This window comes from Pocillopora damicornis, chromosome 1, assembly GCF_964200805.1.
Source record: "Pocillopora damicornis chromosome 1, jaPocDami1.2, whole genome shotgun sequence".
Lineage (NCBI taxonomy): Eukaryota > Metazoa > Cnidaria > Anthozoa > Scleractinia > Pocilloporidae > Pocillopora > Pocillopora damicornis.
Genome location: NC_142670.1, coordinates 26,388,561 through 26,415,820, shown reverse-complemented (window position 1 = coordinate 26,415,820; position 27,260 = coordinate 26,388,561). Strand labels below are relative to the sequence as shown.

The 27,260-nt window shown below is 36.3% G+C and overlaps 2 protein-coding genes and 1 long non-coding RNA gene across 3 annotated transcripts; all 3 read right to left on the bottom strand.

Annotated features, from left to right (window-relative positions):
* Window positions 1–3,365: 3,365 nt before the first annotated feature.
* Window positions 3,366–6,939, bottom strand: LOC149052995 (pancreatic secretory granule membrane major glycoprotein GP2-like). The gene is made up of 3 exons (XM_089213022.1): window positions 6,442–6,939; window positions 6,055–6,180; window positions 3,366–5,239 (listed from the first exon to the last, which is right to left on the bottom strand). The coding sequence occupies exons 2-3, from the start codon at window positions 6,140–6,142 to the stop codon at window positions 4,869–4,871; spliced, it is 459 nt and encodes a 152-aa protein (XP_089069148.1). The 5' UTR covers window positions 6,143–6,180; window positions 6,442–6,939; the 3' UTR covers window positions 3,366–4,868.
* Window positions 6,940–7,083: 144 nt separating this feature from the next.
* LOC149052994 (uncharacterized) lies at window positions 7,084–10,180 on the bottom strand. The gene is made up of 3 exons (XR_016188618.1): window positions 10,050–10,180; window positions 8,248–8,526; window positions 7,084–7,268 (listed from the first exon to the last, which is right to left on the bottom strand). It is a non-coding gene; the product is annotated as an uncharacterized LOC149052994 (long non-coding RNA).
* Window positions 10,181–14,213: 4,033 nt separating this feature from the next.
* Window positions 14,214–21,394, bottom strand: LOC149052993 (uromodulin-like). Its single transcript, XM_089213027.1, has 6 exons — window positions 21,184–21,394; window positions 18,644–18,906; window positions 17,546–17,660; window positions 16,789–16,911; window positions 16,402–16,527; window positions 14,214–15,585 (listed from the first exon to the last, which is right to left on the bottom strand). The coding sequence occupies exons 1-6, from the start codon at window positions 21,254–21,256 to the stop codon at window positions 15,215–15,217; spliced, it is 1,071 nt and encodes a 356-aa protein (XP_089069153.1). The 5' UTR covers window positions 21,257–21,394; the 3' UTR covers window positions 14,214–15,214.
* Window positions 21,395–27,260: the final 5,866 nt, after the last annotated feature.

Sequence of the window (27,260 nt, the reverse complement as noted above, 5' to 3'; positions counted from 1 at the left end):
GAGGTTTTTGAAATTTCTACTTATTCATTTCGTTTTGTAAATATACTGAGAGAAAAATGGATGATTAAGCTTCACTTAAGCTCACTAAATTCATAGTCATACTCATAACAGTAACGGCACGTACGGAGTTTTTTCTTCAGCGTCAAAGCATACCAACAAATTAAAGAGAGTGCAAAATGAATTTGTGCCGAAGTTATAGCCTAAACTTCACGATCCTTTCATCCCAGCCGCCTGCTTAAAACAGCTTGTGTGAGGTAGATCCCACCTGTCTTTGAGGATTCACATCTCCTCATAATAGCTTTATAAACGTGTTTACTCTCTTATAGGAAGATAGAAAATTTTGACAACTTGGAAATTTTGTAATAGTGACAATGAAACATTCACAATGAAATACTTTTGCTTAAATTCGCTTCAAACGCTTTATTAATTAACAGCTTTAAAAACTTTCCCCTATATTACCAAAAAAATTTACCCACCTTCTTCGCCTTTCACAAAACACATCAGAGAGCACAGCACAGTGAAAGTACCAAGAGACAAGATGCGAGACATGTTGCCAAACTGCTCCTGCAAAATTACCAAAATGTAAAATAGTGCACTGCGTTACTAGCAAGTGAGATGCTTCTTGCCTGGAACTACAGAAGACTCTCTGTGATGTACCACGGAGACAACTGACGTTAATGAATTAGAGATCTATTTCCCTCTGCGTAAATTACCTTTAGACATTGCATTAAGTAATTTTTATGGTAGACGTCAGACACCTTATGGAGATATTCTGACTTTTTTTCAGGCCTCATTTCACTACTGCTTAAGTAGTGTTCATCACTGCGAAGATCACTTCTTCCATACTTATCTCTTTCATCGCAGTTCACATATATGATTTTCATGTGTTTAGACATTTATGCTAGTGTATATCAGTAAGCAAGCTGTGAGTGTATATTGGTATTAATGTTAGAAGTTTTATTATGGTGGCTTTTCAATTGATCCTCGTTATTCAAGTAGTGTCAGTGTCAAAGTTCGTATATAAGTATAGGTAATCAAATGATTTCGAGTGCAATTTGGAATAAATAATATGACTAACAAAGTTTGTGGTTGAAGATTTAGATATATGAAAATTCACATATTTGCACTGCGGTGGAAAGATGAAATTAGAAGATCCTCGCAGCTAAGAACACTACTGAAACTAGTAGTTGAAAGTAGGACCTGAAAAAAATTTTCAGGCCCGTACGGGACTTGAACCCATGACCTCTGCGATACCGGTGCAGCGCTCTACCAATTGAGCTAACAAGCCAACAAGCCAAGTTTGTGGTCTTTGAAAAAATTTACAAGTGCTTACTTATTCCAAATTGTACTAGAAAAATCATGTGATGACATATTAATAATATACATGAAAATCTACGAGATAGCCTATCACAATTATGCAGAAGCAAAGCGCGCGCATCAAGTGCAAAAATAATTTATTCAAACCTTGCAAATGACATTGTGCGTTCGGTCAAAACAACTGCGCATGATCTAAACAGCATAATACAATGGTGTTTTCACATCTGCGAGGCGCAAAAAAAGTTCAAAGTCCGGATAAACAGTTCGAGGAATTATTCAGTCTGTGTCCGAATCACTTTCGATGAAATAAGAGCCTGTATAAACAATTTGAGTCATGGATCGACTAAATTCTTGTATTTTTCTTTAAATAGCTAAAAGCGAATCATTGTAATTTATTTTCAGTCGAAATGAGTTCGTCAAGCTCAAGTATTTGCTGAAATTACCGTTCGTCTTAAAATTATGCATCAAGCTACTCCAACCGTTTACGGAAAACTGATATACACAATTGAGGTGCTACTTTATCGTGCAATGTAAATCTCAACGAATCTTCAGCTTTTTTCTTTCCTCGTCTGACAGAATTTAAGTTTAGGTTTTTCCACCACGATTTTTTTCAGTCATTTTAGCAATCCTCTGAAAAATTGGTCGAAACGTTGAACTTATGGCGAGGGATCAGAATAACAAATGAAATAATCTACAAATTGAAGACTGACTTACCTAACACGTGGGGACCTAAAGTTTTTGAATTTTTGTTAAATACAAAAGCACTTATGATACAGTTGAACCTTTCCTTACGGACACCTCTGAAATACCAACACCTCGCTTGTAAGTATAGCAGACAATTTTTTAGATCCAGATCAAATTCTGATATCATCTTCTTATAATAGGGAACCTTCCTGATATAGACCCTCCCTAATAGGGACAACGCACGCTGAATCTCAGACGATCATGGTCTCTTGATACTCAGAGAAAAGAAGCACGAGTGTGCCTGTTCATGTTTCTATAGACACTTCGAACTTAGGAGTTATATCGTTCTGAACTTAATGATGAAACGGATAAATCTCTTATACGGACATTTTGCTTCGTCAAGTTGTTTTGTATTACAGAGGTTCGACTGCAGTGTTTTTGCTGCTGTAAGTGTGAATAGTAAGGGTCTAACACCAGCTCGAAATTAAAGAAATGGAACGAGAAACTATCGCAGTATTATTCGAAGGGAAAATTTTCTTCTTGTAACTTTTTAAACAGTACAGAATCGCGCAGAATGTCTGGACATCACTAATTATTCATCAGCACTGAAGCGGGAGATTTGAATGCACTCGCGCCTTAAAAAGCCCATAAATAGAGAAGAAAGGGCCGAAACTAGCACAGCAGCGTTGATAAAACAGTAAATATTTTGACATAATAAATTGTCAAAAACTGATTTCAATACGTTTTGACATAAAAAATTATCAAAAACTTATTTTAGACCAAGTCAAAATCGGATTTGAATTAAGGAACCATAAATCCTTACCACGGAATACAATAAAAACGTTTATCGGATTAAACCAAACGAGGTTCCATCTAAAATTTCAGGCCTGTACGGGATTTGATCTCATCCATATTCATTTCTTGTTCCGCAGTTCACATATATGATTTTCATATATTTACAGTCATTTGTTCATCAATTCACGAGTTTATTTAGAACTAAAATGATAACCAGCCCCCAGTTGGCTTATTAGCTCAGTTGGTAGAGCACTGCATCGGTATTGCAGAGGTCATGGATTCAAGTCCTGTACAGGCCCAAAGTAGATCGCTTCCATATTTTTTTCTCCGCAGTTCACATATATGATTTTCATATATTTACAGTCATTTATGCCAGTCAGTGAACAAGCTCCGGGCGTATATTGGTATTAATGTTAGAAGTTTTGTTATGGTGGCTTTTCAATTGACCTCAGTTTTCAAGCAGTAACAGTGTTTAGTTAAGTTAGTTTATCATAAAGAAAAGAAGCAACAAGAAAAGCGATACATTTTATTTACCATTATTTTTTTAAAAAGTTGGGACGGCTCTTATACATTTAAGCCTTCCACTTTATAGACAACATATTTTTTCATATTAGTCTCAAGCTCAAGCTGAAATTACCGTGCGTCAAACTACTCCAACAGTTTACAGAAAACTGATATACACAATAGATGTGCTATATTATCGTACTATGTGACGAATCTATCTATGACAACGAATCTTTCGCTTTTTTCTCTCCTCGTCTACATAGACAGAATTTAAGTTTAGCTTTGTCCACCACGATTTTTTCAGTCACTTCGGTAATCCTCTGAAAACTTGGTTGAAACGTTAAACTTATGGCGAGGGATCAGGATAACAGATGTAGTAACCTACGCATTGAAAACTGACTTAACTAACTCATGGGACCTATGATTTTTGATGTTATAAAAATATCGAGAAAAAGTTTAATTTTTGTTAAATACAAAAGCGCTTATGGTACAGTTGAACCTTTCCTTACGGACACCTCTGCAATACCGGCACCTCGCCAGTAAGTACGGCGGACAATTTTTTTTATATCCAGATCAAAATTCTGAAATATTCTCTCTGTAATAAGGAACCTTCCTGATAGAGACCCTCTCTAATAAGGACAACGAACCCTGAATCTCAGACAATCAGGGTCTTTTGATACTCAGAGGAAAGAAGCACTCGTGTGCCTGTTCATGTTTCTATAGACACTTCAATCTTGAGAGTTACACCGTATTGAACTTAATGAAACGGACATATTTCTTTTACGGACACTTTGCTTTGTCAATAAGGTTTTTGTATTACAGAGGTTCGTCCGCAGTGTTTTTGCCGCTGTATGTGTAAACAGTGAGGGTCTGATACAAGCTCGAAAATACAGAATGGAACGAGCTGGAACGACTGTTCAAAGAAAAAAAAGAAAAAAATTACTTTCTGTAACTTTTTAAACAGCACAGAATTATCTCAACAGTAAGACGTACCATCAGTAAATAATTGTTGTAAAGATATTATTATGCTGAGATTATGCGCTCTTACACCAAGAACAATTACAATCTTTTCTGCTCAACTGCTGGCTAACACCAATTAGTCACCTAGGCAATCTCGTTGCAACACTTTTTCGTCTCTGTTTTTGGAAAGTAAAGTAAAATGTCGAGGTCTTCGCGTCTTCTTTCGCGATCGATTATATGCGATAATGTCCATTGTGTCTTTTCAACACAAATTAGGAAAAGTAAATTTACAATGCCTACATATGACCAGATCGATGACCATGCGCATTGAAGAGCAGTCTAGGCGAAACTTCGATGAAAATTGTGACTCCGGGAGAGACTTGCAAACGAGAAAATAACATGCAATGAAATGATTAAAAATACAATGACTTTAAGTCAATCTCAACTTCAAGGGCGGTAAATAAGAAAAAATCATAAACATTCATTCTGAATCACTGCACGCTAACGAGACCAGTTAAAATTTACACAAATATGAAATAACAGATGTGTTTACAAAGGAAGTCATAGATCCTCAACTTAAAGTTTTTTTGAACTATTTAGCCCCTGGTTTAATCAGTCCCACAGTAGCGCATAGGACAACCTCGTGTTTTAAACAGTCTGTAGATAAAGTAGGATTCACAATTTTTAACTGAAATTTTTACTCTATGTTTGCAACCGGTGGAACGATCGCTATGGCAGACATCCCTGAGAACTTCACCATCTTCCACTGTAGGATGAACACCATCCAACCAACCTGACCATGTTGTACCACATCTGTATGCTGGCACACGCGTTGTTGGCATTTTTGTTCCAGCACCTCCCACAAAACGATACCATCCCTCAATGAGATTGATGTCACAAAAATTATCATTAAGGGTTGTTATGTAGTCATATTTTCTCTTAGACTCTGTCAGACTTGTGTAGTTGTAACAAGCATCGGCTAGAGAATCATATATAATTCAAAGAGGAAATATCAATGATAATCGTGTTTATCAAAGTTAGAACTTTCAATAATTAATTGCAGTTAAAGATTCTTAATGCTTTACAAGTATACCATGCACCTTTAATAGAAAAAAACAGGTAAATTTCTACCAACTTTGCAATTACATTTCCTTACCTACCACCTACAAATTTCTTCCCTATGATTTTCGTTTCTCTTTCCAAATGACGCACAAGTATAATATTTTTTTTATTTGGGCGATGACAGTTTCGAACTAAAGAGAGGACGTTTAGAGGAACTAGGAATTTGAATTCAAAGCTAAGGGTTCACCTCAAAAAGGCTTAAATAAGCTAACATGATCACCTTTCAATAACAAATTAGGCATTTGAGTGCCTCTCATGTTTGGTAGTTTTTGTTAGTATTGTCGCCAGAAGTAGCTCAGGATCAACTAATATCGCTGATCAAATCAAGGCTCACATTCAAAAAAATTAATCTCTCTGTCGGAAAACATGTCCTCCTCAATTATTTTCGTTACTGCTCTTATCACACAATGAAAACGAGACTGAAATCCGATTTCTACGTTTTAATGTTAAGAAATAATTACAAGCAGATGGAAAAATAAACAGACGAACAAAATGAATGATAATCAGACAGACAAACAAAAAGACAAACAGTCTAATAATAGGTATTATGACAGAGAAAGCATCGGACCAAGAGAAAGAGAGAGAAAGATGAAGAAACAGACAGAAAAATAGTGAGAAAGACTCCTTGAAACGGCGTTCACATGGGGCTAAATAATACTAGAGTAAACAGACCTTCGCATTTTATGCCATTCCAGAAATATCGAGTCTGACAGGTGCAGTTGAATGACCCTACAGTGTTTGTGCAATCGGCACCACCCATGGTGCAGTTATTATCAACCAATTTACACTCGTCAATATCTGAAAGTAACACGAGGACATTCTTAAGAGGTCTGGAGGAATGGGTGACATCAAAAGATTACATGGGCTTCTAAACATCTCCCCTTCATTTCTAACCTTCATTTAAACCATAAAATAAATGCCACATGCACAAGCAGTTAAAAGTTGAGGAATAGGGCTTATAGACCTTCTTGTGTTACGGCAGGAATGAGGCGGGGCCTGCATGTAGAATAGCTGATGGATAATGTTTTTCTTATTTGGTGATCATCAGTCAACACTTACCTTTGCACGTTATGCCATCTCCTGTGAATCCTTCTTTACATTTGCAGTCGTAGGATCCACGGGTATTTATACATTCAGCATTTGAATCACATTTGTTTTCTCCCAGACCACATTCATCAACGTCTTAAAGAATTCGAAAGGAACATGTAGAAATTTAATTACAGAGATTTCGAGACCACAGACTTCTAATGAAGCACAGTACAAAATGAGTCAGGGTCTGCGTATCTTTTATTTATTAGGGACTTAAAGAAAACCTTGACGACGACAGTAAAGAAAACGTAGCGAAACAAAAGATCTAATAAGCAAAGCAACTGTGCAGCACGTGCGTTATAAAAATTTGTACCTTTCTTAGCCACCTCATACAGAACAAAATCTTGAAATCACTTACTTTAACTTCCTCTAACCAATAAAGTCACTCTTTGAAAGAAGTCGCACCGTCAGGAACGGTAAACGCATCGAGCTACTGGCAGGGTTGCATTGCAGAGAGGGTTCATCGCGTTCTCCATTGCTAGAAGTGGCAATAAGGATATCCTCCTCCGGATAAACGCCTTTCGACCTATCCCCCACCCCTTCCTACTTCCCCCAATACTTCCTTCCCTAGTTTTCTCTCATAGTTCACCGCTGCTCTTTCTTCATCATCAATGAAAAATAGAAAAAGTGCATGAGGAGAATACTAAATAATTTATTTAAAACAATGGTCACCGACTTTCCTGATCGTTAAGTGACTACTAATACTTAGATATTGAACACGTAGATCTGCCTCACCTTTTGTGCAAACCGGCCTGGCAGATCGCATTACTCGGGCATGGCTTCTTTATGCAAGCGTTCTTTACAAAGAAGCAAAAAAGGACAAGTCAAGGCTTATCTACGCAATTACAAGGCGGGAAGGGAAGGGTAAGGAATACATTGACATAGTCATTCTGAGGGCGGATAAATGAAACAACGAGAGCGGTTTAAAATGACCATAAAGTGTTGGCAATACTTCCAGAAAACTTTAATATTGCATGCTTGTTTTACAATCAAATAAATTAAATGCACATGTACTTGCTTTGTGAATAAATCGGTCACAAGTGATTAAAAGCTAATGAAGGAAAGGCAAATAATTGAAATAAATTCGTAGATTAGCAATTAAAATTACAGCAGCTCAAGACTTGTGTTTTTTCCTTCCGGTGCTCAAACTGCGTTTACTAATACCATACTCTCCATATTCAAAGGGCAATCGAATTCAATCAAGGTTGCATTTGACTCATGCTTATAATTGCATCTTTGACGTTCGGTAAATATCGAAACTTCGGAGAGATAACGATAAGCGTTATTTTGTAAGCTACGTCTCAAAACCAATCGCGTTAATTGCAAACAATGATAATTGAAAGCACTTAACCTAACTGTCGTGTATGCCAACTGGGTGCTGGTCATTATGTTGGTTCCAAACCCGTGAAGGGAAGAATAAATAACTGTAAATTTATGAAAATCATATCTACGAACTGCGGACCAGCCCCCACATGGCTTGTTAGCTCAGTGGATAGAGCGCTGCACTGATATCGCAAAGGTCATGGGTTCAAATCCCGTACAAGCCTGAATTTTTTCAGCCTTTATTTTCACCACAGTTTAAGTAGTGTTCATTAATCCGAAGATGGCTTTCAAATTTTTTTCTTTAACCGCAGTTCACATATATGGTTTTTATATATTTACAGTCAAAATTAAAAAGATGTGAATAAACCAGTAAAAAGTTGAATTGTGACAAAGACATACGAATAGGCCAAAAGAAGACCTCTATTATCCTAATCGTTGCAGCTATAAACATACCTTGGATCCACGATAGGTGCTGTTTGGAAATGACACCAGATCACTCGGGTTTTCAAAATGTTTGAAAAATGTGTAGCGTTATTCATCTTGCATTTGGTGATCGAGGGCCGGGAGAATCATTGGATACTAATATATTATAGCTCACACAGTTGGGTTCCATAAAACACAATGCTCCACAGAAATCCTTTGCGACGTTGTCAACTTCTTTTATCTTGTGGTTAAGCAGCCGTTTTCCTCTAAATGCAAGGGCAGCACTGAACTCCAGTTGACGACATTGGTCTATAGAAACAAATAGTTCGCGTACGCTTTTAAAATCTCGCCTGTCTTGATCTTCTGCAATGTTTTTTTCGTGTACATTATAACAAGTAATAACACGATTTCCCCTGCAATTTGGTGTAATAAGTACTTGTAAATTTTTCAGACTACAAACTGCACTTGCCTTACGGGCTCGTGTAATTTTGTTGTCTTTGAAAAATATATATTCGTGCTTATTTACACTTAATTGCACTCGAAAGAGTTTACTGACATGTTTAGAGGGAGAAATTTATAGTTTTGTTGTGTTCTGTTTTCTTTTGTTTTTGTTTTTTATTTTCATAGACTTAAACAAGCAGGATTGCGACAGACATTGCATTAAAAAAGATTTGTTCCATTTTATAATTATCATGTGTGTCCTTAAAGTGCCCCCTTTTGTATCTGATGAGTTATGGGATAATTTTAGCTCGGGTTTTCAACTACTTCGCAGAAGTCGCCAAACTTTTGACATGGGGCTGATTTCAATTAAGGCATAAGTGTATTTTTTTTTGTAAATAATTGATAGGTGAAATTTCAGTTCTTTACCTGTCAAAGAGGAAAGATGCAAATTTTGTTATAGAATTGGAATTTTAAAACACGAAAAGTTAGTATCGAGACGAACAATTTAGGATCTAAGATCTAGGATGTAGATTGGAGAAAAATTTAGTGGGCAATTTTTATGAAAGACCCAGTGTTTTTCCAAGTTCATTATGTGAGTGTAGAATACAGATAATGATGATAAAAAGATGAGACAAAACTAAATTGGGTTATTTCTTTCGAGATAATCGTTTTCCTTTAGAATTCCAGTCTCTAGATAACTGAAGGATATTTTGTTGTTTAATCGAAACTAATTCCTTACCTGTTAATTTGAAGCCATAAAACGTTTAAATTTTTCTCAGAAGGAGCTATAAGTTCACGCGATAAAAAGGTTGTGTCGACATTTCGACTGTTTTTACAATTCCACATATTTGCTTCCGATGCCAATCGATAATTATTTTCAAAACGACAGTTAAACGATTAATAAGACTTTCGGGGGAGGTTTTTGAAATTTTCTACTTATTTATTTCGTTGTGTAAATATGCTGAGAGAAATATGGATGATTAAGCTTCACTTTAGCTCAATAAATTTTATAGTCATACTCATAATAATAGCGGCACGTAGGGAGTTTTTTCTTCAGCGTCAAAGCATACTAACAAAGTAAAGAGAGTGCAACATGAATTTGTGCCGAATTTATAGCCTAAACTTCATGATCCTTTCACCCCAACCGCCTGCTTAAAACAGCTTGCGTGAGGTAGATTCCATCTGTCTTTGAGGATTTACATCTCCTCATAATAGCTTTATAAACATTTTTACTCTCCTATAGGACTGGGAATGGGAATTAGGATGGGAATTTTTGTAATAGTCACAATAGAGCATTTGAAACGATTTACTTTCTTATATTCCCGCTTCAAACGCATTACAAATTAACAGTTTTAAAGACTTTCCCTGATATAAATAAAAAATCTACCCACCTTCTTTGCATTTCCCAGCACACATCAGAGAGCACAGCACAGTGAAGATACCAAGAGACAAGATGCGAGGCATCTTGCCAAACTGCTCCTGCAAAATTACCAAAATGTAAAATCGTGCACTGCCTTACTTGAATGTAAGACGCTTGTCGCGTGCAACTGCTGAAGACTCTGTGTGATGTACCGTGGAGACAATTGACGTTGATGAATTAGAGATCTATTTCCATCTGCGTAAATTACCTCTAGACATTGCATTAAATAATTTTTATGGTAGACATCAGACACCCTATGGAGATATTCTGACTTTTTTTCAGGCCTTCATTTCACTACTGCTTAAGTAGTGTTAAATATTGCGAAGGTCGCTTCCATGCTTATCTCTTTCACCGCAGTTCACATATATTATTTTTATGTATTTAGTCATTTATGTCAGTGTATATCAGTAAGCGAGCTGTGGGTGTACATTGGTATTAATGTTAGAAGTTTTATTATGGTGGCTTTTCAATTGATCCTCATTATTCAAGTAGTGCCGGTGTCGCAAGTCGCGAGTTTATATATAAGTATAGGTAATCAAATGATTTCGAGGGCAACTGGGAATAAATAAGCACGAATAAATTTTTTTTGAAAAATACAAGTGCTTATTTATTTCAAATTGCACGAGAAAAATCATGTGATTACGTATTGATAATATACATGAAAAAATACGAAATAGTTTCTCATAATTATGCAGAAGCAAAGCGCGCGTATCAAGTGCAAAAATAATTTATTCAAACCCTGCAAATAACATTGTGCGTTCGGTCAAAACAACCGCGCACGATCTAAACAATAAAATACAAAGATGTTTCAACATCTTTAAGGCGCAAAAAAGTTCAAAGTTCAGCTAAACATTTCAAGGAATGGTTCAGTCTGTGTCCGAATCACTTTCCATGAAATGAAATCGTCGTTTGCGAGGTTTAAATCGCTCGAACAAAGTGTTAAGCTGGGTCGGCTCGTAATTTTCGATTTCCTCGGCAATTCCTTTCTCTATTCCCCACTTTTTCCAAGCCGACAACCAAAAAGGGGTGCTTTTTACAGTGTTTTCGTTGTTAGAGCTGTTTTAAGCTACAAAATTGTTGTTTCCGTGGCGAAAGAAAACCTACTTAAAACTCCGGCCATTGTTTCGCTCGCAAATTTTCAGCGTGTTTAAATGTTGCGACATCCAAGGCTCGCATTTGATTGGCTATCTGAGTATCTTTGATTATTGGCCAATCAGAATGTCTGGTTTTTTACTCTTTTTACACTGAACCTGAAAACTGCATTTGTCTTAACCAATCAGAAGTGAGTAATTTTTCATGATGTATATTATTAATGAAGCAAAAAAGCACCGAGAAAAATGGTACATTTAATTTACGGCCATTTTCTAAACAGAACTTGAGATGGCTCGCAAACGTTTGCAGCACTGTTGCTACGATGAGTCATTTACCGCATTTTATTATACCCATTTTGAAATCACTGGTGGTCCCTGTAATCTGATTGGCTCTAATTAGCGCGATTTATTCACGAATCGCGCTCTTTTTTGCTTTAAATCACAACTTTTTCCCAGCAAACGAGGAGGCTATACCAAAAATATGACAATGAATCAGATTTTCAGGCTTGTTTAAAGTAACCAATCAAATTCCAGGAAAATGAAGGACAAAGAATGTCATGTGGCGAATTTTGCAACTTTTGTTTCCAAAACTCTTATGGATGAATTTAATTTCAAACCGGTTCAGTACTGCATAAATATAATATTTGAACTGACCAAGTCCTGTATTTAGGCGATTTCGAATGGATATAATAAAGTGGTAATTGAACCTCTTGTCGTGCAATTTGGTCTGAAATCATACTTGTGATTGCAAATCGAACTCGCGCTGCGCATTCGTTCAATTTTGAAATTACGCGTATGATTTTAGCCCGAATTGCCTTTCACTCAGTTCAATTACTATTATTTATTCTACTCTATATCAGTTTCTCTTAACCTTTTAATCCCTATGAGTGATTGACATCTTATTTCTCCTTACTTCCTGATATGGACCCTCTCTAATAAGGACAACGTACGCTGAATCTCAGACAATTATGGTCTCTTGATACTTAGAGAAAAGAAGCACGAATATGCCTGTTTATGTTTCTATAGACACTTCAATCTTAAGAGTTACATCTTACTGAACATGATAATGAAACGGACAAATTTTTATACTGACATTTTGCTTCGTCCTCAAGTTGTTTTGTAATACAGAGGTTCGACTGCAATGTTTTTGCCGCTGTAAGTGTGAATAGTTAGGGTCTAACACCAACCCGAAATTAAAGAAATGGAAAGAGAGAATATCGCAGTATTATTCGAAGGGAAAATTTACTTCTTGTAACTTTTTAAACAGCACAGAATCGCGCAGAATGTCTGGACATCGTTAATTATTCATCAGCACTGAAGCGGGAGAAATGAATGCACTCGCGCCTTGGAAAGCCTTTAATTAGAGAAGAAATGGCCGAGACTAGCGCAGCAGCGTTGATAAAATTCGCTTTTTCAATACAGTAAATATTTTGACATAATAAATTGTCAAAAACTGATTTCAATACGTTTTGATATAAAAAAATATCACAATCTTATTTTAGACCAAGTCAAAATGGGATTTGAATTAAGGAACCATAAATCCTTACCACAGAATACAATAAAAACGTTTATCGGATTAAACCAAACGAGGTTCCAAAATTTCTAAAATTTCAGGCCTGTACGGGATTTGATCTCATCCATATTCATTTCTTTCTCCGCAGTTCACATATATGATTTCTTATATTTACAGCCATTTATTCATCAACTCACGAGTCTATTTGGAACCAACATGATAACCAGCTCCCAGTTGGCTTATTAGCTCAGTTGGTAGAGCACTGCATCGGTATTGCAGAGGTCATGGATTCAAGTCCTGTACAGGCCCAAAGTAGATCGCTTCCATATTTTTTTCTCCACAGTTCACATATATGATTTTCATATATTTACAGTCATTTATGCCAGTCAGTGAACAAGCTCCGGGCGTATATTGGTATTAATGTTAGAAGTTTTGTTATGGTGGCTTTTCAATTGACCTCAGTTTTCAAGCAGTGACAGTATTGAGTTAAGTTAGTTTATAATAAAGAAATTTTATTTACCATTATTTTTTAAGAAGTTGCGATGGCTTGCAACCTTTTGCAGCACTGCTGCTGCAATGAGTCAACTACCACATTTGATTCTACTCTGTATCAGTTTCTCCTAACCTTTTAATCCCTAAGAGCAATTGACATATTCATTATTCCTACGTACAGTAACACCCTGAATCAAACGTTGAGGTCATGACAATAAAGTAAATGATCACTCATTAAGGTCATAAGAGAAGCTCTGAATTGTTGAACAAATTCTCCATCTAAGTACTACTGTCAATGTGTAGAGATCAATATCTATAGACAGTATCCATACCGATCCAATGATGTGAAAGGTTTAAGAATGATTCAATGTTCTTCAAACATAGTACACTTGTGTAAACAAGCTCGAATGTAAAAACGATTTCGGTTACTGCTAGATTTAGGGTACTTAGAAAGCGTAAAGTTAATCAGTATTCTATATGTCATTGAATTACCTGATAAATGTATAAAAGAAAAAAACTACCTTAATTTTGCTCTTATACATTTAAGCCTTCCACTTTATAGACAACATATTTTTTCATATTAGTTTCAAGCTCAAGCTGAAATTACCGTGCGTCAAACTACTCCAACAGTTTACAGAAAACTGATATACACAATAGATGTGCTATCTTATCGTACTATGTGACGAATCTATCTATGACAACGAATCTTTCGCTTTTTTCTCTCCTCGTCTACATAGACAGAATTTAAGTTTAGCTTTGTCCACCACGATTTTTTCAGTCACTTCGGTAATCCTCTGAAAACTTGGTTGAAACGTTAAACTTATGGCGAGGGATCAGGATAACAGATGTAGTAACCTACGCATTGAAACCTGACTTACCTAACTCATGGGACCTATGATTTTTGATGTTATAAAAATATCGAGAAAAAGTTTAATTTTTGTTGAATACAAAAGCGCTTATGGTACAGTTGAACCTTTCCTTACGGACACCTCTGCAATACCGGCACCTAGCCAGTAAGTACGGCGGACAATTTTTTATATCCAGATCAAAATTCTGAAATATTCTCTCTGTAATAAGGAACCTTCCTGATAGAGACCCTCTCTAATAAGGACAACGAACCCTGAATCTCAGACAATCAGGGTCTTTTGATACTCAGAGGAAAGAAGCACTCGTGTGCCTGTTCATGTTTCTATAGACACTTCAATCTTGAGAGTTACACCGTATTGAACTTAATGAAACGGACATATTTCTTTTACGGACACTTTGCTTTGTCAATAAGGTTTTTGTATTACAGAGGTTCGTCCGCAGTGTTTTTGCCGCTGTATGTGTAAACAGTGAGGGTCTGATACAAGCTCGAAAATACAGAATGGAACGAGCTGGAACGACTGTTCAAAGAAAAAAAAGAAAAAAATTACTTTCTGTAACTTTTTAAACAGCACAGAATTATCTCAACAGTAAGACGTACCATCAGTAAATAATTGTTGTAAAGATATTATTATGCTGAGATTATGCGCTCTTACACCAAGAACAATTACAATCTTTTCTGCTCAACTGCTGGCTAACACCAATTAGTCACCTAGGCAATCTCGTTGCAACACTTTTTCGTCTCTGTTTTTGGAAAGTAAAGTAAAATGTCGAGGTCTTCGCGTCTTCTTTCGCGATCGATTATATGCGATAATGTCCATTGTGTCTTTTCAACACAAATTAGGAAAAGTAAATTTACAATGCCTACATATGACCAGATCGATGACCATGCGCATTGAAGAGCAGTCTAGGCGAAACTTCGATGAAAATTGTGACTCCGGGAGAGACTTGCAAACGAGAAAATAACATGCAATGAAATGATTAAAAATACAATGACTTTAAGTCAATCTCAACTTCAAGGGCGGTAAATAAGAAAAAATCATAAACATTCATTCTGAATCACTGCACGCTAACGAGACCAGTTAAAATTTACACAAATATGAAATAACAGATGTGTTTACAAAGGAAGTCATAGATCCTCAACTTAAAGTTTTTTTGAACTATTTAGCCCCTGGTTTAATCAGTCCCACAGTAGCGCATAGGACAACCTCGTGTTTTAAACAGTCTGTAGATAAAGTAGGATTCACAATTTTTAACTGAAATTTTTACTCTATGTTTGCAACCGGTGAAACGATCGCTATGGCAGACATCCCTGAGAACTTCACCATCTTCCACTGTAGGATGAACACCATCCAACCAACCTGACCATGTTGTACCACATCTGTATGCTGGCACACGCGTTGTTGGCATTTTTGTTCCAGCACCTCCCACAAAACGATACCATCCCTCAATGAGATTGATGTCACAAAAATTATCATTAAGGGTTGTTTTGTAGTCATATTTTCTCTTAGACTCTGTCAGACTTGTGTAGTTGTAACAACCATCGGCTAGAGAATCATATATAATTCAAAGAGGGAATATTAATCATAATGGTGTTTATCAAAGTTAGAACTTTCAATAATTAATTGCAGTTAAAGATTCTTAATGCTTTACAAGTATACCATGCACCTTTAATAGAAAAAAAACAGGTAATTTTCTACCAACTTTGCAATTACATTTCCTTACCTACCACCTACAAATTTCTTCCCTATGATTTTCGTTTCTCTTTCCAAATGACGCACAAGTATAATATTTTTTTTATTTGGGCGATGACAGTTTCGAACTAAAGAGAGGACGTTTAGAGGAACTAGGAATTTGAATTCAAAGCTAAGGGTTCACCTCAAAAAGGCTTAAATAAGCTAACATGATCACCTTTCAATAACGAATTAGGTATTTGAGTGCCTCTCATGTTTGGTAGTTTTTGTTAGTATTGCCGCCAGAAGTAGCTCAGGATCAACTAATATCGCTGATCAAATCAAGGCTCACATTCAAAAAAATTAATCTCTCTGTCGGAAAACATGTCCTCCTCAATTATTTTCGTTACTGCTCTTATCACACAATGAAAATGAGACTGAAATCCGATTTCTACGTTTTAATGTTAAGAAAGAATTACAAGCAGATGGAAAAATAAATAGACGAACAAAATGAATGATAATCAGACAGACAAACAAAAAGACAAACAGTCTAATAATAGGTATTATGACAGAGAAAGCATCGGACCAAGAGAAAGAGAGAGAAAGATGAAGAAACAGACAGAAAAATAGTGCGAAAGACTCCTTGAAACGGCGTTCACATGGGGCTAAATAATACTAGAGTACACAAACCTTCGCATTTTATGCCATTCCAGAAATATCGAGTCTGACAGGTGCAGTTGAATGACCCTACAGTGTTTGTGCAATCGGCACCACCCATGGTGCAGTTATTATCAACCAATTTACACTCGTCAATATCTGAAAGTAACACGAGGACATTCTTAAGAGGTCTGGAGGAATGGGTGACATCAAAAGATTACATGGGCTTCTAAACATCTCCCCTTCATTTCTAACCTTCATTTAAACCATAAAATAAATGCCACATGCACAAGCAGTTAAAAGTTGAGGAATAGGGCTTATAGACCTTCTTGTGTTACGGCAGGAATGAGGCGGGGCCTGCATGTAGAATAGCTGATGGATAATGTTTTTCTTATTTGGTGATCATCAGTCAACACTTACCTTTGCACGTTATGCCATCTCCTGTGAATCCTTCTTTACATTTGCAGTCGTAGGATCCACGGGTATTTATACATTCAGCATTTGAATCACATTTGTTTTCTCCCAGACCACATTCATCAACGTCTTAAAGAAAGGAACATGTAGAAATTTAATTACAGAGATTTCGAGACCACAGACTTCTAATGAAGCACAGTACAAAATGAGTCAGGGTCTGCGTATCTTTTATTTATTAGGGACTTAAAGGAAACCTTGACGACGACAGTAAAGAAAACGTAGCGAAACAAAAGATCTAATAAGCAAAGCAACTGTGCAGCACGTGCCCTATAAAAATTTGTACCTTTCTTAGCCGCCTCATACAGAACAAAATCTTGAAATCACTTACTTTAACTTCCTCTAAGCAATAAAGTCACTCTTTGAAAGAAGTCGCACCGTCTGGAACGGTAAACGCATCGAGCTACTGGCAGGGTTGCATTGCAGAGAGGGTTCATCGCGTTCTCCATTGCTAGAAGCGGCAATAAGGATATCCTCCTCCGAATAAACGCCTTTCGACCTACCCCCCCCCCCCTACTTCCCCCAATACTTCCTTCCCTAGTTTTCTCTCATAGTTCACCGCTGCTCTTTCTTCATCATCAATGAAAAAATAGAAAAAGTGCATGAGGAGAGTACTAAATAATTTATTTAAAACAATGGTTACCGACTTTCCTAATCGTTAAGTGACTACTAATACTTAGACATTGAACACGTATATCTGCCTCACCTTCTGTGCAATCTTCACCTGTGTAACCCGGTAAGCAGACACATCTATACCCCTCACTGGAAAAACCGGCCTGGCAGATCGCATTACTCGGGCATGGCTTCTTTATACAAGCGTTCTTTACAAAGAAGTAAAAAAGGACAAGTCAAGGCTTATCTACGCAATTACAAGGCGGGGAGGGAAGGGTAAGGAGGTACATTGACATAGCCATTCTGAGGGTGGATAAATGAAACAACTAGAGCGGTTTAAAATGATCATCGAGTGTTGGCAATACTTCCAGGAAACTTTAATATTGCATGCTTTTTTTACAATAAAATAAATTAAATGTACATGTACTTTGTGAATAAATCGGTCACAAATGATTAAAAGCTAATGAAGGAAAGGCAAATAATTGAAATAAATTCGTAGATTAGCAATTAAATTACAGCAGCCCAAAACTTGTGTTTTTTTTTCATCCGGCGCTCAAACTGCGTTTACTAAGACCATACTCTCCATATTCAAAGGGCAATCAAATTCAATCAAGGTTCCAATTGACTCATGCTTATAATTGTATCTTTGACTTTCGGCAAATATCGAAACTTCGGTCAGATAACGATAAGCGTTATTTTGTAAGCTACGTCTCAGAACCAATCGCGTTAATTGCAAACAATGATAATTGAAAGCACTTAACTTAACTGTCGTGTATGCCAACTGGGTGCTGGTCATTATGTTGGTTCCAAATTAACCCGTGAAGGGAAGAATAAATAACTGTAAATTTATGAAAATCATATCTATGAACTGCGGACCAGCTCCCACATGGCTTGTTACCTCAGTGGATGGAGCGCTGCACCGATATCGCAAAGGTCATGGGTTCAAATTCCGTACAAGCCTGAATTTTTTTCAGGCCTTATTTTCACTACAGTTTAAGTAGTGTTCATTAAAGCGAAGATCGCTTTCAAATTTTTTTTCTTTAACCGTAGTTCACATATATGGTTTTTATATATTTACAGTCAAAATTAAAAAGATGTGAATAAACCAGTAAAAAGTTGAATTGTAACAAAGACATAAGGGTTGTCCAAAAGAAGACCTCTGTTATCCTAATCATTGCAGCTATAAACACACCTTGGATCCACGATAGATGCTGTTTGGAAATGACACCAGATCACTCGGATGTTCAAAATGTGTAGCGTTATTCATCTCGCATTTGGTGATCGAGGGAGAATCATTGGATACTAATATATTATAGCTCACACAGTTGGGTTCCATAAAACACAATGCTCCACAGAAGTCCTTTGCAACGTTGTCAACTTCTTTTATCTTGTGGTTAAGCAGCCGTTTTCCTCTAAATGCAAGGGCAGCACTGAACTCCAATTGACGACATTGGTCTATAGAAAAGAATGATATTTTCCGATAGGAAGAACATAATACCACTGGTTACAAGGGAATGCTCTATTTGACAGACACTGGATCTAGTAGTAAAGGTAAATAATAGGGAAGGGATGGAGGTAGAGAAATTGGTAAAGGAAACTGCAGTCAATGTCATACAAAAAGTGTACGAATTTAAATCAACGAAAAAACCGTAACATGAGGTTTCGATTATATCCTGTTATCATTGTCAAAATTGAAAGAGATTGGCATAATTGATGTACTATGTGTAAATATGTATAGAAATGCTAAGGTACATAATTGATTTCTTCAATGAGAACAAAGCTTAAAAGTGAGCTTTGTATTCATACAAACAATTTCACACGAATGGAGTCTGAGTAAGTGTTACAAATAAATAACTTTATTAATAATGTACATGAAAAAAATACGTGCTTCTGATTGGCTGAAAACGAGTACATTCTTATGTAACACGACCGCAACGTTATAACGCAGGTGCATAGTTGTAACACGAGGGCAAAATACAAATAGTTCGCGCACGCTTTTAAAATTTCGTCTGTCTTGACCTTCTGCGATGTTTTTTCGATGTACATTGTAACAAGTTATAACATGATTCCCCCTGCAATTTGACATTGAATTGGTAAAGTTAACCTAGAATCAATCAAAACTACAAGCCATGACTGAATACTACGATATTGAATAATGTTCTGTAAGGTTAATGTCTGCTCTTTTCTTTTCATAAGGAGGATCTGGAATATAAGATAGTCGAGCTTTCTAGGGCACTTCTTTAGAATTGCGAAATTCTCACTAGGTTCGCTGTTCTTAGATTGTGTTGTACGTACCACTATGCAGTGTGTTGTCTTGGAAGTGGCTGCAGGTGTAACCTGTATGGTTTCCCAGGAGAGGCTTAGAGCTTTCTGTTTTGTCTTCTTTTCAAATAAATATCGAAACTTATCACATCGAAAGAGTTTATTGATATGTTTAGGGGGAGAAATTTATAGTTTTGTTGTGTTCTGTTTTCTTTTTTTGTTTTTGTTTTTATTTTCAGAGACTTAAACAAGTAGGATTGCGACAGACGTTGCCTTGAAAAAGTTTCGTTTCATTTTATAATTTTCACGTTTGTCCTTAAAGCGTCGCCTATTGTATCTGATGAGTTATGGGATAATTTGAGCTCGTGTTTTCAACTACTTCGCAGAAGTCGCCCAAGTTTTGACATGGGGCTGATTTCAATTAAGGCATAAGTGTATTTATTTTGTAAATAATTGATAGGTGATATTTCAGTTCTGTACCTGTCAAAGAGGAAAGATGCAAATTTTGTTGAAAAATTGGCATTTCAAAACACGAAAAGTTAGTATCGAGACGAACAATTTAGGATCTAGGTTGTAAATTGGAGAAAATTTTAGTGGGCAGCTTTCATGAAAGTCCCGGTGTTTTTCCAAGTTCATTATGTCAGTGTAGAATACAGACAATGATGATAAAAAGATGAGACAAAACTAAATTCGGCTATTTCTTTCGAGATGATTGTGTTCCTTTTGAATTCCATTCATAAGATAACTAAAGGATATTAAGTTGTTTTATCGAAGCTAATTCCTTACCCGTGAATTTGAAGCCATAAAACAATTAAATTTCTTTCAGAAGGAGCTATCTCCAAATTTAGATTGAGGTGTATTCGACGGAAGTTCACTCGATAAAAAGGTTGTGTCGACATTTCGACCGTTTTTACGATTCTACATATTTGATTCTGATGTTAATCGATAATCATTTTTAAAGCGACAGTTAAAGGACTAATTAGATGTTCGGGGGAGGTTTTTGAAAATTCTACTTATATATTTCGTTTTGTAAATATGCTGAGAGAAAAATGGATGATTAAGCTTCACTTTAGCTGACTAAATTCATAGTCATACTCATGAAAATAACGGCACGTACGGAGTTTTTTCTTCAGCGTCAAAGCATACCAACAAATTAAAGAGAGTGCAACACGAATTTGCGCCGAATTTATAGCCTAAACTTCATGATCCTTTCATCCCAACCGCCTGCTTAAAAAAACTTGCGTGAGGTAGATCCCACCTGTCTTTGAAGATTAACGTCTCCTCATAATAGCTCTATAAACATTATACTCTCCTGTAAGAAAGTAGAACATTTTGAAAAACCTTGCAATTTTTGTAATGGTCACAATAGAACACTCGCAATGAATTTTTTTGTTCATTCCCGCTTCCAACACATAATAAAATAACAGTTTTAAAAACTTTCTCCTTATACTGATTAAAAAATCTACCCACCTTCTTTGCAGTTCATAGCACACATCAGAGAGCACAGCATAATGAAGGTACCGAGAGACACGATGCGAGACATGTTGCAAAACTACTCCCGCCAAATTACCAAAATGTAAGATTGTGCACCGCGTTACTTGCATGCAAGACGCTTCTCGCCTGGAGCTCCTGAAGACTCAGTGTGATGTGCCACGGAGACAATTAACGTTCATGAATTAGAGATCTATTTCCATCTACGTAAATTAACTTTAGGCATTGCATTAAGTAATTGTTATGATAGACGTCAGACACCTTATTGAGATATTCTGACTTTTTTCGGGCCTTAATTTCACTACTGCTTAAGTAGTGTTCAATATTTCGAAGGTCGCTTGCATATTTATCAATTTCACCGCAGTTCACATATATGATTTTCATATATTTAGTCATTTATGTCAGTGTCTATCAGTAAGCAAGCTGTGGGTGTATATTGGTATTAATGTTAATGTTGCAAGAAAAGTTAGAATATAAATGAAGAAAAAAAGCATCAAGAAAAACGATGCATCTAATTTACCGTCATTTTGTAAACAGAACTTGAGATCAATGAAAACTACAAGCCATGACTGAATACTACGATATCGAGTATGTTCTGTGAGGTTACTTTCTTGTCTGTTCTTTTTTAATAAGGAGGATCTCGAATATAAGATATTCGAGCTTTCTAGGGCACTTCTTTAGAATTGCGAAATTCTCACGAGGTTTGCTGTTCTTAGATTGTGTTGTATGTACCACATTGAAGTATATTGTTTTTGAAGTGGCTGCAGGTGTAACCTGTATGGTTTCCCAGGAGAGGTTTAAAGCTTCCTGTTTTGTCTTCTATTTAAATAAATATCGACACTTATCCTATTGAAAGAGTTTATTTATATGTTTGCGGGGTGAAATTTATAATTTTGTTTTTGTTATGTTTTGTTTTGTTTTAGTTTTTATTTTCGGAGACTTTTGCCTTTTGTATCTCAGTGATGAGTTATGGGATCATTTAAGCTCGTGTTTTCAACTACTTCGCAGAAGTCAACAAAGTTTTGGGGTTGATTTTAATTTAAGCATAAGTGTATTTGTTTTGAAAATAATTGATAGGTGAATTTTCAATTCTGTACCTGTCAAATTGGAAAGATGCAAATTTTGTTGAAGAATTGGCATTTCAAGACACGAAAATTTAGTATCGAGACGAGCAATTTAGGATCTAGGATGTAGATTGGAGAAAAATTTAGTGGGCAACTTTCATAAAAGGCCCAGTGTTTTTCCAAGTTCATTATGTCAGTGCAGAATACAGAATTCCAGTCTCTAAATAACTGAAAGTTATTTCGTTGTTTAATCGAAACTTATTCTTTACCCACAAATTTGAAGCCATAAAACGTTTAAATTTTTTTCAGAAGGAGCTATTTCTATATTTAGATTTAAGTGTATTCGACGGAAGTTCACGCGATAAAAAGATCGTGTCGACATTTACATATTTGCTTCTGATCCTAATCGAAAATCATTTTCAAAACAACAGTTAAAGGACTAATTAGAAGTCCGGGGGCGGTTTTTGAAATTTTATATTTATTTAATTATTTCGTTGTGTAAATATGCTGAGAGAACAATGGATGATTAAGCTTCACTTTAGCTGACTAAATTCTAAATTCATAGTCATACTATGAAATTTTGTGAGCGGCACCTAGGGAGTTTTTTCTTCAGCGTCAAAGCATACTAACAAAATTAAAAAGAGTGCAACATGAATTTGTACCGAAATTATAGCTTAAACCTCATGATCCTTTTATCCCAACTGCCTGCCTAAAATCCCACCTGTCTTTTAGGAGATTTACATATCCTCATAATAGCTTTATAAACATTTTACTCTCCTATTAGAAGGTAGAACATTTTGAAAACTTGGGAATTTTGGTGATAGTAACAATAGAGCATTGGAAGTGAATTACTCTCGTTTATTCCTGCTTCAAACGCATTATAAATTTGCAGTTTTAAAAATTTTCCCTGATATTAATAAAAAAATCTACCCATCTTCTTTACATTTCACAACACACATCAGAGAGCACAGCACAGTGAAGGTACCAAGAAACAAGATGCCAGACATGTTGCCAAACTGCTCCTGCAAAATAACCAAAGTGTAAAATTGTGCACCGCGTGACTAGAATGTAAGACGCTTCTCACCTGGAAAAAGACTCTGTGTGATGTACCACGGAGACAATTCACGTTTATGGATTAGAGATCTATTTCCATCTGCGAATTGTTCAGTCCGTGTCCGAGTCACTTTCGATTAAATGAAATCGTCGTTTGCGAGGTTTAACCATGTTTGTTTTTAATTTCGGCGTAGAATCGCTCGAGCAGAGTGTTTTAATTGTGCTCCTAATTTTCGATTTCCTTGGCAATTCCCTCCTCTAATCACCACTTTTTCCGAGCCGACAAACAAATTGCGGTTGTAACTTATTTTCAGTCGAAATAAGTTCGTCAAGCTCAAGTATTTGCTGAAATTACCGTTCGTCTTAAAATTATACATCAAACTACTCCAACCGTTTACGGAAAACTGATATACACAATTGGGGTTGCTACCTTATTGTGCAATGTAAATCTCAACGAATCTTTCACATTTTGCTCTCCTCATCTGACAGAATATAAGTTTAGGTTTGTTTAGCAGCGTTGATAAAATTCGCTTTTTCAATACAGTAAATATGTTTTTACACAATAAATTGTCAAAAACTTATTTCACACTAAGCCAAAATGTGTTTTGAAACAAGGAACCATAAATTCTTAACCAGAGTATAGTAGCAGTAGCAAACCTTTATTTAACTAGGGTAATCCATTCAGAATACTTAAAAGTATATCTGTTATCAATAGGAGCCCTAGATTAAAACTAATGAAAAGTTCAAAATAAGTAATAAGAAACTAAGTAACTATGAGTTAATAATAGTACAGTACAACAATTAAAATTAATTCTTATTTACTAAATAATTATTATGCACAACTGAGCCATTATAATTATAATATAATCATACATTCTTACTGCAGGTAAGTATATAAAATTGCTTCTTCTTGTTTCTCTTAAAATAACTTCCTTATTCAACTTAAAATAATTCTTTTAAAACTGTGGTACATTATTTTTTAAACACCTCTTCACTAAACCTAAAATATGAGCGTTACGGCGATCTTCTAAACTCTGAAATTTAAGATAGTCGGTGGATGTTGTACCACATTTAGATTTAACCATAATTTTCGAGGCCCGCCGTTGCAAAGATTCAAAACTTTCCATATCTGCTTTATTGCAGCCGGACCAAACAACATCGCAATAATCAAAAATGGGCAAAATTAATGAATTATACATCTCGAAAGCTGCATGTATAGTGATATTCCTTCTGAGGCGCCAACTCTTTTAGCAACCTTAGAAATAACATAACGAACATGGTCTTTCCACGTAAGACTATCGTCAAGAACGATGCCTAAATACTTAAAATCATAAACTCTATTAATTTCATAATCACCTATTTTGATAACTACTGTCAGTAGCTTTAGAAAGCCTAGCATCAGTTCCAAAAATTACAAATTCTGTTTTTCTTTTGTTGATAAAAGAAAATTACTGAGAGTCCATTTATTCACTTCATCTAGTTCGGCATTCAAAGTTTCCTCCAAGATTTTAATGTCCTTGTGGGCTGCAAAAACAACCGCATCATCAGCGTATAATAATATATTACATTTGCTGATAGCAGTAGGTAAATCATTGATGAACAGCACAAACAACAATGGTCCAAGGATTGAACCTTGCAGCACACCAAAAGCAACATCACAAGGGTCTGACAGAGTACTTTGGACTGTCACCACTTGTCGTCTATCGGTTAGGTAATCCCTAAACCTTCCAAGCTCTTTTCCAGTGACTCCATATCCCATAGTGAGTTTCTCCAGTAGCAGGTCATGGTCCACTGTGGCGAACGCTTTCCGCAAATCGATGAAAACTGCTCCAGTTAGTAGACCCTGATCCATACTGCGCCTTGTGCTGTTAGTGAATGATAAGACAGCCAAATCAGTAGAGTGGCCCTTGCGGAAGCCACATTGGTAGGGACCCAATAACTTTTCTCTAGCCAGAAAATCATATAACTGCGTGTGAACTACTCTTTCCAGAACCTTGGATATGGTCGGTAGTACAGATATCGGTCGATAATTATCCATGTCATTTGATTTGCCATTCTTGAAAAAAGGATTTACACGTGCCCATTTCCATTCAGAGGGGAAGTATCCATAAATCAAAGAAGCATTAATAAGAGTATCAATAAATAATATTAATAGTAAATATGTTTTTACATGAGAAATTATCAAAAACTTAATTTAGACTAAGCCAAAATGTGTTTTGAATTAAGGAACCATAAATCCTTACCACAGAATACAGTATATATGTTTATCGGATCAAACCAAATGAGGTTCCATCTAGGAAACGAACAATTCTTCAACTAAAATAGAATAGTTTCAGAAAAGATAAAAATTGTGTAGCTACATAAAACTATAAAGGATTCGCACCTGATATGTATAAGATTCCTGATTTCTCCACAGGCGGCCCAAGCTCCAGCTATGAGATGATCATCTTCCAAGTTACAGTGGGGTCCCGGGCGAGGCTCCGTTTAAAAAGGAGGCAAGGTTACCTAGCTGGTTTTCAACGGTCGTGTGTCAAGGTTGATGTGAACGCGGGCTGTTAGAAACCTCTAAACTGGAAATTTGTGAAGCAAACTGCGGCTTAGCGTCGGTTACAAGGGGAAGATTGAGTTTGTAGTGAATTGAAATGAAACTTCAGTATATGTGCTTGGATTCTGCGTTGGATTTGTGGCCGCCCGGTCATTTTGAGCTTGGATTTTTCGCTTCTCGGATCAGGCGTTTGGAAATGGAGTGTTCAGCCTTGGGCTTTTCTTATGAACGTTGAAAACCTCGAAATGGACAACTCGTTAAAATGCGTTCTTTTCATCAAAGTAAGCAGTCAGATAACAAGCGATACGCTGTGGAAGTAAGGTGAGATTTTTTTTTGAGAATTTGACGTATTTTTTTTATTCCTTAGAGCGGTCGTAAATATTCCCATACAAACTCTTATAATTCCGCCATGACTGTTATTGCGCAAGATGATCATCTCAAGATCTTTCTTGAAAAGACTTAAAATCTTTCCAAGTGTATACATGGCTAGAAATCGAGGTCAGTCAGCGGCTGATGTTGCGGACGCAACACGAGCTGCGTTTCACCTTACTGCGTCTACGCATCCCACTAAAATCAAATATCAAAAGATGTCGGAAATTACCTTTTACAAAAGCGCTCGATAGATAAATCCCCAACTTCCATTTTAAAAATGAATCAAATAGAGGTGTATCAGACATTTTGCAGCGCTGATAACTTCTTTATTATTTTCTTTCCGAGATATTGCTTGAGAAGCTGTTAAAATCTTGTCCAAGTAAGAAGCTTACTATTTTGTTTTTCAAGTCAAATTATTTTCGCGCCAATGCTGCAATCTATGTCAATCTTTGAGCCTCCAGTAGCTGCCCTGTAGCCGTATTGTCCATAAAATGCTAGGTTACCATGTTTTTACAAAATGGCGATCGAAGAGTTCTTTGATATGTTTTCAGATCTTATAATTTTAGTTTTTGAGTCAACGTCTCTACTGGGAACAAGACCCATAAGAAAAAAAATTTTTTGGACTTTTGGAAGTCGTTTGGCAGCGTGGATTCACACTTTTATGACTTCAAATAGCCTTCAATTAGAAGAGATCGAACAAACGTGGGAAATTGATAAAACAACCCTTGTTGTGGCTGCAGGAGAAGCTTTAGCTGACCAACATAAGCCATTTTAAGACACTTAGGGCACCAAAAATGTTTAAAGTTTCTTCGACTGGGGCAGATCGTAGCGAAATCATAAGAGTTTGAGAACGGAGGTGAGTGATCTGGACACTCTTCTGATATATTTCAGACGAGGGCATTTTTAGTACACGCTTCCAGAAAATTACTGTGTCTGATTTTCAAAATTTTCCCACAGAAAGCCTTATGCAGCCGCCATATTTAAACTCCGTAATTTGTCTTTTATGCGCATGCTTAGCCGCC